Raw genomic sequence first — 17382 nt, forward strand, 5'->3', positions numbered from 1 at the left:
ACCTGAGGACAGGTTTGGCGCTGTTTTTGGAAGAAATCACTTGTCCCCATTATTCTCATTTTTTTAAATTTCAAACGAATCAATTGATTCTTCTGATTTAGCTTACTGTATAGAAACATATGGCAGAAATTGAACTACAGCATGCTACGGCATCCAGGACAGACACGCCGAAAACAGAGTGTCTGTCCTTATGTTAGGCCCTCGGCAACATAAGATACAGGAAAGGTTCCCTGGAGAGGGTTATTAAGGAGTGGATTTCTTCTAAAAACAGTGGGCAAACTGCAATGGACAGGAGCAGGGACTCCTGGCAGAGTGGTGTCCCTGCTCCTGTAAACTGAGCAATGAGACATACACTGTGTACAGAACCCCAGGAGGTGTCCAGTAGTGTTGCTCGCGAATATTCCCAATTCGAATTTTATTCGCGAATATCGCATATTCGCGAATTCGCGAATATAGCGCTATATATTCGTAATTATAAATATTTTTTAATTTTTTTTTAATTTTTTTTCACAGTACACATCACAGTGATCATCCCTCTCTGCTTCCAGCTTATGTGGTGTAAGAAGGCTCTAATACTACTGTGTGAGACCGATGTGCGAATTTTCGCATATGCGAAAATTTGCATATGCTAATTTTCGCACATGCGAATTTTCGATGATGTTAACTTTTGTATATGCGAATTTTCGCATATGTTAATTTTCGCATACTCAAATATTCGCATATGCGAAAATAAACCGAGGATATTAAGAATATGCGAATATTCGCGAATATGACGAATATTCGTCCACATATTCGCGAATATTCGCGAATTCGAATATGGCCTATGCCGCTCAACACTAGTGTCCAGCAATGCTTCATGCTGCTCTGCTCCTCAACAAGTGAATGGTACTTGTGTAGAGGAGCAGAAACTCCTGCCGTATGATCCTGTATGAATCTGAATTGAATTCAATGGCTGATTTGAGCAAATTCTCCCAATACTAATTTTGGGATGTTTACCCATCTCTAGTAATGGGTTCAAAAAATTAGGCACAAGCGCATCAAAGCAAAGCCATTTGTAGGTGGTCTTGAGACTACAATTTAGCTGGGACCCACAGGTCCATATTATGCTGCCAAAATACAGAGCCTGAAATACATAGTTACATAGTTAGTACAGTTGAAAAAAGACACATGTCCGTCAAGTTCAACCAAGGAGATGAAGGGAAGAAGTATGGGGGAATAAAGGGGAGGGGATGTGAATCTATATTTCTACATACACATTAATGTTATGAATGTATCTAAGTCTGTTCGAAGCCCTCAACCGTTCCTGCGGTGAGCAGTTCCTGAGATAGACTGCTCCATAAATTCACAGTTCTTATGGTAAAGAAGGATTGTCGCCCCTAAACCTCTTTTTCGCCAGGCAGAGGAAGTTCCTCTTGATATTTTAGAGGGTTTTACCTGGAACAGTGAAATTCCACTATGGCCTTACTTAGGAATTGTTCCTGCCCTATAGATCCAGTAGTATCACAATTATTCCCTGTTCCACTCTGCAAGGTGACTGCACAAAGTGTCTTCCACTCTGGAGGACCCAACACATCCATGCATTTTATCACTGTTTCCCAACCTGCATCTCTCCAGCTGTTGCAAAACAACAACTCTCAGCATGCTGTTAGAGTGGCAGCTGGGAGTTGTGGTTTTGGAACAACTAGAGAGCCACAGAGAACCCTTGCATTACAAAGACAGCTCAATAAGCAACATGTAATTCATAATTTCCCCATGTGATGGCACTGTAGGGAAATGGATCGTTTGCTACAAATGTGATCACTGATCTCTGAGGATTCAGCATCAGGATTCTCTAAGGTGGACAACCCCTTTTATGGGGAGAATTTCCATATTATGAAGAGTATTTTTCGGGTGGTCTCGGTGCGCTCCTGTGCACATCGCTTGCATTCTACACATCCCATCTGCCCCTTCTTACATAGGACTGCGGTCAGAAGTCTGTGAGTCAGTTACAACACTCACAATAATTGCACAGATGAAACACTACAGGGCTGAGAGCGACCACAAACCTCAACATGTCACGGGGACACATGAGTTAGCACTTTACCAAGACGCCATCTGCTCAACAGAAAACAAGGCAGTTTACACTGCGCAACACTTCCCCACACTCCCCCCAGACCTAAAGGGTCAAAGAAGCAAGGAGAACCATATGAGAGGGGATTAAGGTGGAAAAGAGGATGTGCTGGATCCTTCCTCATTGTATCATTACTTATGGCTGATAAACAGTTTGCTATAGAACATGTCATGCCTCCAATATCTTGGTAACGGAGTAACTTGCTGGTTTCAACCTTAAAGGGGTACTCCACTGCCCCAGCATTCTGATCATTTTGTTCTGAACGCTGGGCGCGGGCTGCAGGGGTTGTGACTGGCATTGAGGGGGCGTGGCCATGACGTCACGACCCCCGCAGCCGGCACCTAGTATTCGGAACAAAATTATCAGAATGCTGGGGCAGAGGAGTACCCCCCTTTAAGGGCGTACACATAGGAGTTATACAAAATTTCCTTCAACAGTTACTTCAATTTAAAAAACAAAAAACAACAAACCTCATGTCTTCCAGTATTAGCTGCCTAATGCCCTGGAGGAAGTCATGTAGTCTTTCCTTTCAGAAATGGTGCTCTCTGCTGCCACCTCTGTCTGAATCATGAATTGTCCTCAGCAGGAACATATCCCCAAAGCAAAACTCTAGACAGTTCCTGACATGGACAAAGGTGGCAGCAGAGAGAACTGTGGTCAGACTGGAAAGAACTACACAACTTCTCGGCTGAGAGCAGGACTAGTTATGTATAATGTGTCAGTCTGGAGTCCAGGCTGTTTAGCTCACAGAGCATTGTCTAGACTGTATCCACACTTCTCAGTTGAGAGCAGGACTAGCTATGTAAAATACTTTTTTGCCAATATGCTGATGAATATCCCCAACATATGGCCCAAACATAATGGGAATAAGGTTCTAGGGAAATTATTATTTTTTTTTTAATCCTTATTGTATTGTTTTTAAAAGTGCATCAAAAACTACACATGGAAAACCAGTCCAATGGGTTCATGGCATCCAAAAAGTCCAAAGTTCACTCAAACTAGTGCTGAGCAATGAATTGCAATGAAGAACAGGGAAATACGGTAACTATAGGAGCTAAAACTTAGCGTTTTTAATGTTAATTTTCTTGCCTTTTATTAATGAGTTTTCACTTGTATTTTTAATGACTATTGTTATGTTTAATGTGCATAGAAACTAGTGCAAAAACTGCATAAATGTGTGATACCAAAAAAATACAACAACAAAAAAACATTGTAAAATGCCAAGTATGAGCTTGCTCGTGTAGGTTTTGATTGTAGTTTAGTGTAAGTTTTTATCTAAAGCCAGAAGTGGATCATAAAGGAAGGAGAAGTATAATGGGAAGAAGATCTGTCTTCTCTTTTCCAGATCAACTTTTTGGTTTGGCTTAAGAGAAAACTACATAAAAAACTTTTTTCCGAAGTTTTGTTGTTCTATACTGGATCAAAAAGAAGGAAAAAAGAAAAATAGACTGAGTTGGGAATGGATCAAAAAACTGCATTAAAAACCTGATGTAAAACTGCATGTGTGATTAGAGCCTATATTAATTGTTTCCCTCCATAAAACAAAAATTTCCTTGATATGTCATTCCATATATTAGCAACAAATAATAATAAAAAATAATTATAAAACACCAAAAATGTCACAGCCCTGAAATGTTTTAAAGAAAATGTGGATGTCATTATGTAGTTTACATGTACATATTGCGTTTTTTTTTTGTTTTTGTTTTTTGTTCTTTTTAAAGTACTCTTTTTGAATTTATAAAGATATTAAAGTCTTGAAAATAAAATAAAATAAAATGTTTTAGAAAGTGTAGTAAAAAACATAGGGAATTTAAAATTCTGAACTCAAATCCAACCTATTCCTTAAATTTTTATAAAATCAAATGATCTGAGATTTTATTAATCTTGGAATATTCTATTTATTTATTTATTTTTATTTATTTTATTTTTAAATTCGCAACAATCTCAAATTAACCTATGTTAAGAACCACTTTTTTCACAGTTTTTTTGACTAGTTAATGCCTATTTCTAAATATCCTTTATCTTTTAACATTTGAGAAGTTTCGCTAGTTAATGGCTATTTCTAAATACCCTTTTTGTGACTCCCGCAAAACACTTTTTTTTTTTTTCATTTTCCACAGTCTCCTGTTAACAAAACAATGTAAGTCTTATCAAGCCAGACCAGGCACTGAGTAGTGATATAAATAAAATGCTCCCCGGGCTTCACTGTTCCGGAAAAATTCACACTACATGTTGTTAGTGGATAAATGAACAAAAAGTATCATTCTTTTGCGGCATTATACTCAAATACATAAAAACTAGGTGTATATAGGTGTGTGCAACTCACCTTAACTAGTACATCATGTATCATGAGAGTGTTTTTCTAAAATATATACATGTCATATAACAAGTCATACTACATCTTTAGATAAAGTAAAGTAAAAAAAAATCTAAAAACAATAAAACAATAAAATACATAATAATAATAATAAAAAAAAAAATATATATACATGTATATATACAAAACATATCACTATTATATAAATAAAATCATAACTGTAATATTATTAGCAAATTGAAGCATAAGTTTTATGTCAGCACACATACTTAACACATATAAAAATAAAAAAATAAAAACACAAAACAATCCCGGTACAAAGTCATACTAAACACAGCCTTGGACTTATCCCATAAAATATATTCATTCCAAACTATAAAATATCACCTAAAATGAACTGAATAAAAATGTTATAAAAATGTTAGATTAAAAAAAATGTTTTCCCGTTTCAGTGAAAAAGAAAAATTCCAAAATTGGAGTCCACAATTCACCGCAAAATCACAATTCCTGCATATCAAATGTAGAAGAAGAAGAAGAAACAAAATTTGAAAACCCAAAACCTAAATTGATTAAAAAAAAATTAAAAAACAACAAAAAACAAAACAGAGCACAGGATTCCCCCAGGCTGAATCGCGAAATAAAAAAATACAGTAAATACAATTTTTTTGCAGAGATTCACGTTTTTAAAGCTTGCGGATGGTTGAAATAGGAAAAAGGAAATTTACTAAGCGTTGCAAAGGAAATCTTGTTGCCTTCTATTGTGGCAGTGGGGGTGTTTCTTGCCCAACCCAAACTTATCTCTCCTGATAAAAAAAAAAAGCAAAACAAAACCCTCAAAAAGCAAAAAATAATAAACCAAAAAGTTGCCAAACCAAAGCATGTCTAGCGGGAGAACAGACTGGCCTCACCTTGATCGTACTTGCCATCCTGCTGATCAGTTTTATTGATTGTTATAAAAGGTAAAATAGATTTTTTTTGCCTCGCTCGGACCAGAAGGTAGAATTTGATGGTGTTGTTTGGAGCGGATGAGATTGTGCGAGCTTCGGGAAATGAAGTCAGGCAATGACAGGAAGAGAGTCCTATTGGTGCTGGCCTATGTTACTCTAAGAAACAGGATATTTGGGAGAACCGAGATAAGAGAGCTTGAAAACAATGATGTTTTTCTTGATGATACGTGCTAGAAGATATGTATATATAATTTTTTTTGTTGTAAATGTCATTTGCCCATGTCTGCTCAGGCAGGTGTGACACAAGGCAATGTTCGGTGATATGTGAGTTCAGGCAGGATACAGATGCTTGGAATCGCCAGCCAACTTTTTGCCTCAGTTTATTGTAGCCTCTCCCTGGAGGATAAGAACATGTTTTGTGTTCCAAACGGCAACATTTTATGTGTCATTTTATGCTTAATATTCATTATTCATCATGCTGTCCTAGGTTTTATAAGAACATTGAACTGTGTGTGTGGCACTTACTTTTCACTAGGGATGTCCTGACACTGATCACTATCGGCGCAGATACCAGACATTTGCACCAGTACTTGTACTCATGGAAATATCCCTGATAAAAATAAAAATAAATCCCACTCACCTTCCATACTCTTCCGTGCTCATGCCTCTTCATCGTTTGCTCCATTATCCGGAGTCGTGCAGGACCTGAAATTATATCATTTCCTCATGTAGCAGGTCCTGCAGCATCCTGGCTTACAGGAGAAGGTCCTGCACCACTAAGAGGGTAACGGATGTAGAGGCACCAGTGCAGGAGCGGAGGTAAGGTGAAGGGGATTTTAAATTTTTTCTTTTGGACGGTACCTAATCAGGGTGACTACTCATTCTGGGCAACAACCTAATAGGAGTTTCCCCACCTACCTGGCTACCTAACTATTTCTGTTGTCACATGACATGAAAAAGAAAGTATTAGTAATTGTCATCTGTGATTGTCATCGGTGAGCACTAATAAAAAAAAAAAGTATTGGCACTCGTACTGAGACGTAAAAATTTGTATGAGACATCCTGACTTTTTACAAATGTTTTTGTTTGGTTAGGCATGGCATTAGTTTTAGACTTGAAGAAGCCATGACCACCAATAGAGAGTAGCCAGAAGACTGGAGACCCACGAGGAAGGTCTAGGAGGGCCTAGCTGTCAGTCATTATACTTTATACTCTACGAATAAAGAATTACTTTCAGTGCTACTCAATTGGATACAGTGCTGGGGTCCAAAAATGGTCTTTTGGATCAGTTTGTCTCCACCAATGGGAGAGGTTGGGCAGTCCTGAAGATTGGACAACCATCTATGTGTATGGAAGCCTACCAACTCATTTTGCAGATTGCCCAATCCTTTTGCCAACACCAGAGAAGTCTATTAGTGGTTTCCATCCCCCTCCAGCATGTGTATGGGGGGGAGAAAAAGCTGTTGAATATGTCTAGCCAGCTTACAAGTAATATTATGACAGACAAGCCCCTGTAGATTGGGCCCAATAGGGTGATTAGCTGATCCCCACGGCCTCTCTTTATAACATCTATATGAGGGGATATCCCAAAATAAAAATGTATTCCCTATCCCCATTCTAGACGATCCATTTGGGGGGTCAAATAACTTTTGAGGATAACTTTTGACCTTTGGATAACCTCTTTAATAGAGTATATTGATATGATCATCTTCAAAATTGTCTATACAGTCATGGCCGTAAATGTTGGCACCCCTGAAATTTTTCTAGAAAATGAAGTATTTTTCACAGAAAAGGATTGCAGTTGTTACGCCTAGCGCTCCGGGTCCCCACTCCTCCCCGGAGCGCTCACGGCGTCTTTCTCCCTGCAGCTCCCCGGTCGGTCCCGCTGACCGGGAGCGCTGCACTGTCATGGCCGTTGGGGATGCGATTCGCACAGCGGGACGCGCCCGCTCGCGAATCGCATCCCAGGTCACTTACCCGTTCCCGTCCCCTGCTGTCATGTGCTGGCGCGCGCGGCTCCGCTCTCTAGGGCGCGCGCGCGCCAGCTCCCTGAGACTTAAAGGGTCAGTGCACCAATGATTGGTGCCTGGCCAAATTAGCTTAATTGGCTTCCACCTGCTCCCTGGCTATATCTGGTCTCCTCCCTTGCACTCCCTTGCCGGATCTTGTTGCCCTTGTGCCTAGTGAAAGCGTTTTGTGTGTCTAAAGCCTGTGTACCAGAACTTCTGCTATCCACCCTGACTACGAACCTTGCCGCCTGCCCCCGACCTTCTGCTACGTCCGACCTTGCTTCTGTCTACTCCCTTGTACCGCGCCAATCTTCAGCAGTCAGAGAGGTGAGCCGTTGCTAGTGGATACGACCTGGTCACTACCGCCGCAGCAAGACCATCCCGCTTTGCGGCGGGCTCTGGTGAAAACCAGTAGTGACTTAGAACCGGTCCACTGGCGCGGTCCTCGCCAATCCCTCTCTGGCACAGAGGATCCACTACCTGCCAGCCGGCATCGTGACAGTAGATCCGGCCATGGATCCCGCTGAGGTTCCCCTGCCAGTTGCCTCTGATATCACCACGGTGGTCGCCCAGCAAGCCCGACAGATCGCCCATCTAACCCACCAGATGTCGGAAGTGTCCACCATTGTGCACCAACTTCAGTCGCAACTTCATCAGCAATCATCTCCTCCGCCAGCTCCTGCACCTCCTCCGCAGCGAGTGGCCACTCCTAGCCTCCGCCTGTCCTTGCCGGACAAATTTAATGGGGACTCTAAGTTTTGCCGTGGCTTTCTTTCGCAATGTTCCCTGCACTTGGAGATGATGTCGGACCAGTTTCCTACTGAAAGGTCTAAGGTGGCTTTCGTAGTCAGCCTTCTGTCTGGAAAAGCCCTGTCATGGGCCACACCGCTCTGGGACCGCAATGACCCCGTCACTGCCTCTGTACACTCCTTCTTCTCGGAAATTCGAAGTGTCTTTGAGGAACCTGCCCGAGCCTCTTCTGCTGAGACTGCCCTGCTGAACCTGGTCCAGGGTAATTCTTCCGTTGGCGAGTACGCCATACAATTCCGTACTCTTGCTTCTGAACTATCCTGGAATAATGAGGCCCTCTGCGCGACCTTTAAAAAAGGCCTATCCAGCAACATTAAAGATGTTCTGGCCGCACGAGAAACTCCTGCTAACCTGCATGAACTCATTCATCTAGCCACTCGCATTGACATGCGTTTTTCTGAGAGGCATCAAGAGCTCCGCCAGGAAAAAGACTTAGATCTCTGGACACCTCTCCCACAGTCTCCATTGCAATCTGCGCCTAGGCCTCCCGCCGAGGAGGCCATGCAAGTGGATCGGTCTCGCCTGACCCTGGAAGAGAGGAATCGCCGTAAGGAAGAGAATCTTTGTCTGTACTGTGCCAGTACCGAACATTTTTTGGTGGATTGCCCTATCCGTCCTCCACGTCTGGGAAACGCACGCTCGCACCCAGCTCTCGTGGGTGTGGCGTCTCTTGATGCTAAGTCGGCTTCTCCACGTCTCACGGTGCCTGTACAGATTTCTACTTCAGCCAGCTCTTCCCTCTCAGCCGTGGCCTGCCTGGACTCTGGTGCCTCTGGGAATTTTATTCGGGAGTCCTTGGTGAATAAATTCCGCATTCCGGTGACCCGTCTTGTCAAGCCACTCCACATTTCCGCGGTCAACGGAGCCAGGTTGGATTGCACCGTGCGTTACCGCACGGAGCCCCTCCTAATGTGCATCGGACCTCATCACGAGAAAGTTGAGTTTTTGGTCCTTCCCAATTGCACTTCCGAAATTCTCCTTGGACTACCCTGGCTTCAGCACCATTCCCCAACCCTGGATTGGTCCACTGGGGAGATCAAGAGTTGGGGTCCCTCTTGTTCCAAGGACTGCCTTAAACCAGTTCCCTGTACTCCCTGCCGTGACCCTGTGGTTCCTCCTGTATCCGGTCCCCCTAAGGTCGTTAGGGACTCTGCCTGCCACAGGAAATGCCTCTCCCCCCCTCCCAGTCCCATCAGGCAAGCCTCTGTGTCCCCTCATGGCTCCCGTCCTTGTGTCTCCCTGCCCCGTGCCAAGCTTCACCCTCTGCCCTCCCTCCCCATCCCTACTCCTGCTGTACTGCCTGCCATTGAGGAAACCATCCATTCCTTCCCGGTGTCCTCATCCCAGGGGAGGTAGTCACCGGACAAAAAAAAGGGGAGACCTAAGGGGGGGGGGTACTGTTACGCCTAGCGCTCCGGGTCCCCGCTCCTCCCCGGAGCGCTCACGGCGTCTTTCTCCCTGCAGCTCCCCGGTCGGTCCCGCTGACCGGGAGCGCTGCACTGTCATGGCCGTTGGGGATGCGATTCGCACAGCGGGACGCGCCCGCTCGCGAATCGCATCCCAGGTCACTTACCCGTTCCCGTCCCCTGCTGTCATGTGCTGGCGCGCGCGGCTCCGCTCTCTAGGGCGCGCGCGCGCCAGCTCCCTGAGACTTAAAGGGCCAGTGCACCAATGATTGGTGCCTGGCCCAATTAGCTTAATTGGCTTCCACCTGCTCCCTGGCTATATCTGGTCTCCTCCCTTGCACTCCCTTGCCGGATCTTGTTGCCCTTGTGCCTAGTGAAAGCGTTTTGTGTGTCTAAAGCCTGTGTACCAGAACTTCTGCTATCCACCCTGACTACGAACCTTGCCGCCTGCCCCCGACCTTCTGCTACGTCCGACCTTGCTTCTGTCTACTCCCTTGTACCGCGCCAATCTTCAGCAGTCAGAGAGGTGAGCCGTTGCTAGTGGATACGACCTGGTCACTACCGCCGCAGCAAGACCATCCCGCTTTGCGGCGGGCTCTGGTGAAAACCAGTAGTGACTTAGAACCGGTCCACTGGCGCGGTCCTCGCCAATCCCTCTCTGGCACAGAGGATCCACTACCTGCCAGCCGGCATCGTGACAGCAGTAACACGTGTTTTGCTATACACATGTTTATTGCCTTTGTGTGTATTGGAACTAAACCAAAAAAGGAGGGGAAAAAAAGCAAATTGGACATAATGTCACCAAACTCCAAAAATGGGCTGGACAAAATTATTGGTACCCTTAACTTAATATTTGGTTGCACACCCTTTGGAAAAAATAACTGAAATCAGATGCTTCCTATAACCATCAATAAGCTTCTTACACCTCTCAGCCGGAATGTTGGACCACTCTTTCTTTACAAACTGCTCCAGGTCTCTCTTATTGGAAGGCGCCTTTTCCCAACAGCAATTTTAAGATCTCTCCACAGGTGTTCAATGGGATTTAGATCTGGACTCATTGCTGCCACTTCAGAACTCTCCAGCGCTTTGTTGCCATCCATTTCTGGGGGTCTTTTGATGTATGTTTGAGGTCATTGTCCTGCTGGAAGATCCAAGATCTTGGACGCAAACCCAGCTTTCTGACACTGGGCTGTACAGTGCGACCCAAAATCCGTTGGTAATCCTCAGATTTCATGATGCCTTGTACACATTCAAGGCCCCCAGTGCCAGAGGCAGCAAAACAACCCAAAAACATAATTGACCTCCACCATATTTCACTGTAGGTACCGTGTTCTTTTCTTTGTAGGCCTCATTCCATTTTCAGTAAACAGTAGAATGATGGGCTTTACCAAAAAGCTCTATCTTGGTCTCATGTGTCCACAAGACTTTTTCCCAGAAGGATTTTGGCTTACTCAGGTTCATTTTGACAAAATGTAGTCTTACTTTTTTTATGTCTCTGTGTCAGCAGTGGGGTCCTCCCGGGTCTCCTCCATAGTGGGGTCCTCCTGGGTCTCCTCCATAGTGGGGTCCTCCGGGGTCTCCTCCATAGTGGGGTCCTCCTGGGTCTCCTGCCATAGCATTTCATTTCATTTAAATGTCAACTGATAGTTTGCGCTTACACTGATGTTCCCTGAGCCTGCAGGACAGCTTGAATATCTTTGGAACTTGTTTGGGGCTGCTTATCCACCATCTGGACTATCCTGTGTTGATACCTTTCATCAGTTTTCTCTTCCATCCATGCCCAGGGAGATTAGTTACAGTGCCATGGATTGCAAACTTCCTGATAATGTTGCGCACTGTGGACAAAGGCAAATCTAGATCTCTGGAGATGGACTTGTAACTGTGAGATTGTTGATATATTTCCACAGTTTTGCTTTTCAAGTCATCAGACAGTTCTCTACTCCTCTTTCTGTTGTCCATGCTTAGTGTGACACACACACAGACACACAATGCAAAGACTAAGTGAACTTCTCTCCTTTTAATCTGCTTTCAGATGTGATTTTTATTTTGCCCACACCTGTTACTTGCCCCAGGTGAGTTTGTTTCAAGCATTTGATGCTCCTTTAATCATATTTTTCCACAATTTTATAAGGGTGCCAATAATTTTGTCCAGACTATTTTTGGAGTTTGGTGACATTATGTCCAATTTGCTTTTTTTCCTCCCTTTTTTGGTTTAGTTCCAATACACACAAAGGGAATAAACATGTGTATAGGAAAACATGTTACTGCAATCCTTTTCTGTGAGAAATACTTCATATTCTAGAAAAATTTCAGGGGTGCCAACATTTACGGCCATGACTGTCTCCTGCCAAAGAGTCATTCCGGACCCCTCATAGTCTCATCTGCCAATCTAATGCTACTGATGTCCATTCGAGTGGAAGGTTTGACCAATACGACTCCCACCAGACTAAAATGGCACTAGTGCTGGGAAGGCACTTAGCTGCTGTATGTCCAGAAATTGCATTAATTTAATTATCAATTAGCAAGTCTATGGGAAATCCATTTCATCACCTGAAGGTGTTACTCTCAGACTGCGGAGGTTGCCCGGGAGTTGTAAACATTCTGTCACCTGATCATCACCATGGTAAAGTATGATTTAACTGTCTGGCAGGCAGGTGCAGAGACTAGTTAGTGAGAGGGCAGAGGAAGGGGACGGGGCGTCCAGGGGAGAAAAGATTTATTGTGCACGTAATAACCTAACATGACCACTGCATACGCACATACAAACCATGATCATTCTGGACTACTTTTCATGTAGTAGCGGAAATGAAATTGAAATGGTGCATTAAAAAAAATGCAAACAAACTGAAACCAAAAAAGTTGTCTTAAAAGATGGAGTTCTGTGTAGTTTTACCTTTATAATACTCAAAAAGAACCATCTTGAGTACTAAGGTAGAGGTACTTTATACACCGATACACCTGTGTTTCCCAATCAGGTTGCCCCCAGCTGTTGCAAAAGTACAACTCCCAGCATGCCTGGACAGCCATTGGGAGTTGTAGTTTTGCAACATCTGGATGCTTCCTGGTTGGAAAACACTGGTATACACAAATATGTAGCTATAGGGGGCTCAAAGGTAGTATCCCCTAAAAGCAATACTGCCAACATGGCGCCCTCTAGTGGCACCTACCAGACGTCTTTGCAGAAGACTGTCTATTTTGCCAGCAACAGTAACCTTCCCCATCGGAGAAGTGGGTAGGTAGGTATCTTTTTTTTTAAATACATTTTTAAGTAAGCCTGTGCCCTTAGAAATTATTAGTGCCCCCTGTTAAACAATATCAGCAGAGAGCTCCCAATTAACTTACTTTAGTACTTTTAATGGGAATTATATGGCAGTATAATGTAGGCTTAAAGAGTGTACTGTAAGCACCTTATGGGATGGGACTATTTTATTGGTATTACTCTCTACATGATTGCACTACATTATACAAAAGTCAATGTATAACAATGGTGTATGTTACTTGGCACTATATAGTAGCATATTGTAAGAACCATATAGCACCATTGATGCTGTTATTTGCCACTATATGGCAACATATTGCGGGGAACTATATAGCACTTTTAGTATTGTTATTTGCCATAATATGGTCGCATATTGTGGGAACTGTATAGCTCTATTGGTTCTGTTATACACTAACATATTGTTTGAACTATATAGCACTATTGGTACTGTTATTTGGCACTATATAGTAGCATGTTGTGGAAACTACAGTATATAGCACTATTGGTACTGTTATTTGGCACTTTACGGTAGCATTTTGTGGGAACTATATAGCACTATTGGTACTGTTATTTGGCACTATATGGTAGAATATTGTGTGAACTATATAGCATTATTTGTAGTGTTATTTGGCACTATATACTAAGTGGTGTTTAACCCTAATTCTTTAGTAAGATAAAAGAGGAGAAAGTTGGTATTTTTGAGGGAAGCCCCATGTTTTGTATTAGTAATATACTTTATATTGTATTCTCTTTCCCTACTAAACATAGACCACATGAGATTGCATAGAAAAGTGGTCTTTTGTTTTCTCAGAGTTAATGAACGAACAGTGGACGGAAAATTTTTCACACCGAAATCTGGCCTGGATAACGGGGAGGTCTCCCATAGGGGTGGTCTCCCATAGGGGTGGTCTCCTCATAGATTGGTCTACTCATAGGGTGGTCTACTCATAGGGTAGTCTCCACATAGGGGTGGTCTCCTCATAGGGTGGTCTCCCCATAGGGGTGGTCTCCTCATAGGGGGGTCTCCTCATAGGGGTGGTCTCCTCATAGATTGATCTCCTCATAGGGTGGTCTCCCCATAGGGGTGGTCTCCTCATAGGGGGGTCTCCTCATAGGGGTGGTCTCCTCATAGATTGATCTCCTCATAGGGTGGTCTCCCCATAGGGGTGGTCTCCTCATAGATTGGTCTCCTCATAGGGTGGTCTCCCCATAGGGGTGGTCTCCTCATAGGGGGGTCTCCTCATAGGGTGGTCTCCTCATAGATTGGTCTACTCATAGGGTGGTCTACTCATAGGGTGGTCTCCCCCTAGGGGTGGTCTCCTCATAGGGTGGTCTCCTCATAGATTGGTCTCCTCATAGGGTGGTCTCCTCATAGGGTGGTCTCCCCATAGGGGTGGTCTCCTCATAGGGGGGTCTCCTCATAGGGGTGGTCTCCTCATAGATTGATCTCCCCATAGGGGTGGTCTCCTCATAGATTGGTCTCCTCATAGGGTGGTCTCCTCGTTGGGGTGGTCTCCTCATAGGGTGGTCTCCTCATAAGGGTGGTCTCCTCATAGGGTGGTCTCCTCACAGGGGTGGTCTCCTCACAGGGGTGGTCTCCATATAATGGTGGCCTTTTGGAGAGGTTTCTCTGTATTTGTAGCTGTGATTGTGATTATCTTAGAGACCAGAAGCCAAGGCTCCTGGGTATTTCTGGAGAAATGTGGGAAGCTATAATTAATAACCCGGGTGATAAGAAAGTTATCAGAGCCGAGACACATTTTCTGGCCTCCCATCCCCCGGCCTACAAGGCTGCAGATAGAGAGGGAGTTATTTCCCAAAAATGAAAGCACTTATGACATTATTGCAGCCTAGTAATTTTCCAGCCTCAGAAATGACCAGAATAGTCGTTTAAAGCCATAGTCATGGTATAAAAACTGTACATACCATAGAGGGGCCCTTCACCTACCATAGGGCCCGGGGGAAGCGTACTGCAACCAAAGTCTCTCTCTGTTGGTGATGAATATATGGAACAGTTCCTCAAGCTTTATAGATAACTATTATAAATGTTCTGCTCTTTTGTAATAGCCATTTTGTTTTTTGTTTTTATTTGTTTTGTTGTTTTGTTTTGTTCCAACAGGAAATGCAGCTATATTGGTTCTATTAAACACAAAGTGATCATTCAATCATGACAACAAATATGGCTGCACTTCCTGTTGTCACTAAAGTCGTAACAAAACAGGAAAATACTAATATTTCTGTAAGACTGTGGAGATTGCCCAGGCATTGTAAACATCCTGCCACCGGACCAAGGTCATGGTAAAGTATTATTTAACTGTCTGGTAGGCAGATGCAGAAATTGTTAGTGTGGGGGCAGAGAGAGGGGACCGGGGTGGGAAGGGGAGAAAATATATATTGCAGGCTGAAATAAAGTGAGAGAGGAGAGAAGTCAAAGTCATGGAGGCAGACAGGACAAGCAGTCTATCACTGCTGGGGCTTCAGGAGACTGGAAAAGCTGGGTGGCACACACTATGAATACCACCCAGCTTTCCAAGTCTCCTGTAGAGCTCCAATAGGGCTGTTTTAGCAGGGCAAATTCTCTTTAGCATACTGGCAAGGCTGAGTGGCGCGCAAAGGCTCACAGTACTCTCCCAGCTTTTCCAGTCTCCTGAAGAGATTATCTGTTTGGTGAGGCAGCCATATTGGAGACATGAAAGGTAGTAGCAGATGTCACTTAGCTGCTGTATGTTTTTTAATTATTTAATTATCAATTAGAAAGTCTATGGGAATTCCGTTACAACACTTGAAGGCGTTACTCTCAGACTGCGGAGATTGCCCGGGAGTTTTAAACATTCTGCCACCTGATCATCACCATGGTAAAGTATGATTTAACTTTCTGGCAGGCAGGTGCAGAGACTAGTTAGTGAGAGGGCAGAAAAAGGGGACGGGGTGTCCAGGGGAGAAAAGATTTATTGTGCACGTAATAACCTAACACGACCACTGCATACGCACATACAAACCATGACCATTCTGGACTACTTTTCATGTAGTAGCGGAAATGAAATGGCGCATCAAAAAAATGCAAACAAATTGAAACCAAAAAAGTTGTCCTAAAAGATGGAGTTCTGCGAGTTTTACCTTATAATACTCCTTTTTTTTTTTTACAATATTCGTGCTTATTATTCATCCTATGTTAGCAAAATTTGCATATTCGCCATGTTTGTTCACTTTTTTTGCATATAAATTCGCAAAAAAATTAGAAAAAACACACAAAAAAAGAATATTCATCTTTACGAACATATAGCACTATATTTTTAATATTTGCGATTTGCAATAAAAATTTGCATTACAAATATTCGTGCTCAACACTACTCACCAGCTCCATCCAAAAAAGGACCATCTTGCGTACTAAGGTAGAGGTACCTTATACACCGATACACCTCTGTTTCCCAACCAGGTTGCCCCCAGCTGTTGCAAAACTACAACTCCCAGCATGCCGGGACGCTGGGAGTTGAAGTTTTGCAACAGCTGGAGGCTTCCTGGTTGGAAAACACTGGTGTACACAAATAAGTAGCTATAGGGGGTTCAAAGGTAGCCTAAAAGCAATACTGCCAACATAGCGCCCTCTAGTGGCACCTACCAGACGTCTTTGCAGAAGACTATGTCTATGCTGCCAGCAACAGTAACCTTCCCCATTGGAGAAGTGGGTAGGTAGGTATCTTTTTTTTTTTTTTTAATACATTTTTAAGTAAGCCTGTGCCCTTAAAAATTATTTGTGCCCTCTGTTAAACAATATCAGCAGAGAGCTCCCAATAAACAATACTGCTAATACAGTGCCCCCTAGTGGCACTGACCAGAAGTCTTTGTAGAATTCCTGTGTGTTGAGATACCCCCAGGAAGCGCTGTATCAGTGGGGGGCGAGCACGTTGGACAACGGAGGCCGTGGTGGAGCCGGCATGTAGGTGTCAGGTATTTTTTTTATTTTCAGGCAAAATATTTTTGCAGCAACAGAAAACATATTCACTTGCTATACAGCCACTAGTCAGATCAATAGAAGACAAACAATATAGCATGTGAATAAGGAGAGCGCCACCTAGAGGACCAAGTAGCACTACAGTTTATATTGCACTCTTTACTCTCTAGAGCAGTGGTCTCCAAACTATAGACCTCCAGCAGTTGCCAACGGCTGTCCGGGCATGCTGGGAGTTGTAGTTTTGCAACAGCTGGAGGCACCCTGAGTGGGAAAACCTCCCCCGAGCGATGAGCTGTAGGTATCTGGCAATAAGTGGTCAGTTTCCCTGAAGCACCCCCACAGGAGAAATTAAATATTACATGTCTGTCACTGAAATCAATGGGTTGTCTGTTGGGTGTCCGGGCATTCTGGGAGTTGTAGTTTTGCAACAGCTGGCGGCACTCTGGTTGTGAAAACTTGCCCTGAGCAATGAGCTGTAGGTATCTGGCAGTAAGTGTTCAGTTTTGGGGAAAAAAACTGCCCCCATTAATGAGCTGTAGGTATCTGGCAGTAAGTGTTCAGTTTTGGGGGGA

The 17382-nt window shown here is 43.7% G+C and overlaps 1 protein-coding gene across 2 annotated transcripts in view; it reads right to left on the reverse strand.

Annotated features, from left to right (window-relative positions):
• Positions 1–17382, reverse strand: part of ERG (ETS transcription factor ERG) — a 414806-nt gene that overhangs the window by 88771 nt on the left and 308653 nt on the right. Inside the window, exon 1 of one of the 2 annotated variants that reach the window (XM_056559656.1) lies at positions 5336–5474. The exons of the other annotated variant lie outside the window; for it this stretch is intronic. Within the exon in view, the coding sequence (XP_056415631.1) occupies positions 5336–5353 (18 nt within the window). The 5' untranslated portion in view covers positions 5354–5474. Of the gene's footprint in view, positions 1–5335; positions 5475–17382 lie in introns of those variants that run through there. 2 annotated transcript variants of the gene reach the window in all.

The sequence above is a fragment of the Hyla sarda genome, chromosome 2 (assembly GCF_029499605.1).
Source record: "Hyla sarda isolate aHylSar1 chromosome 2, aHylSar1.hap1, whole genome shotgun sequence".
In the NCBI taxonomy this organism is placed as follows: Eukaryota; Metazoa; Chordata; class Amphibia; order Anura; family Hylidae; genus Hyla; species Hyla sarda.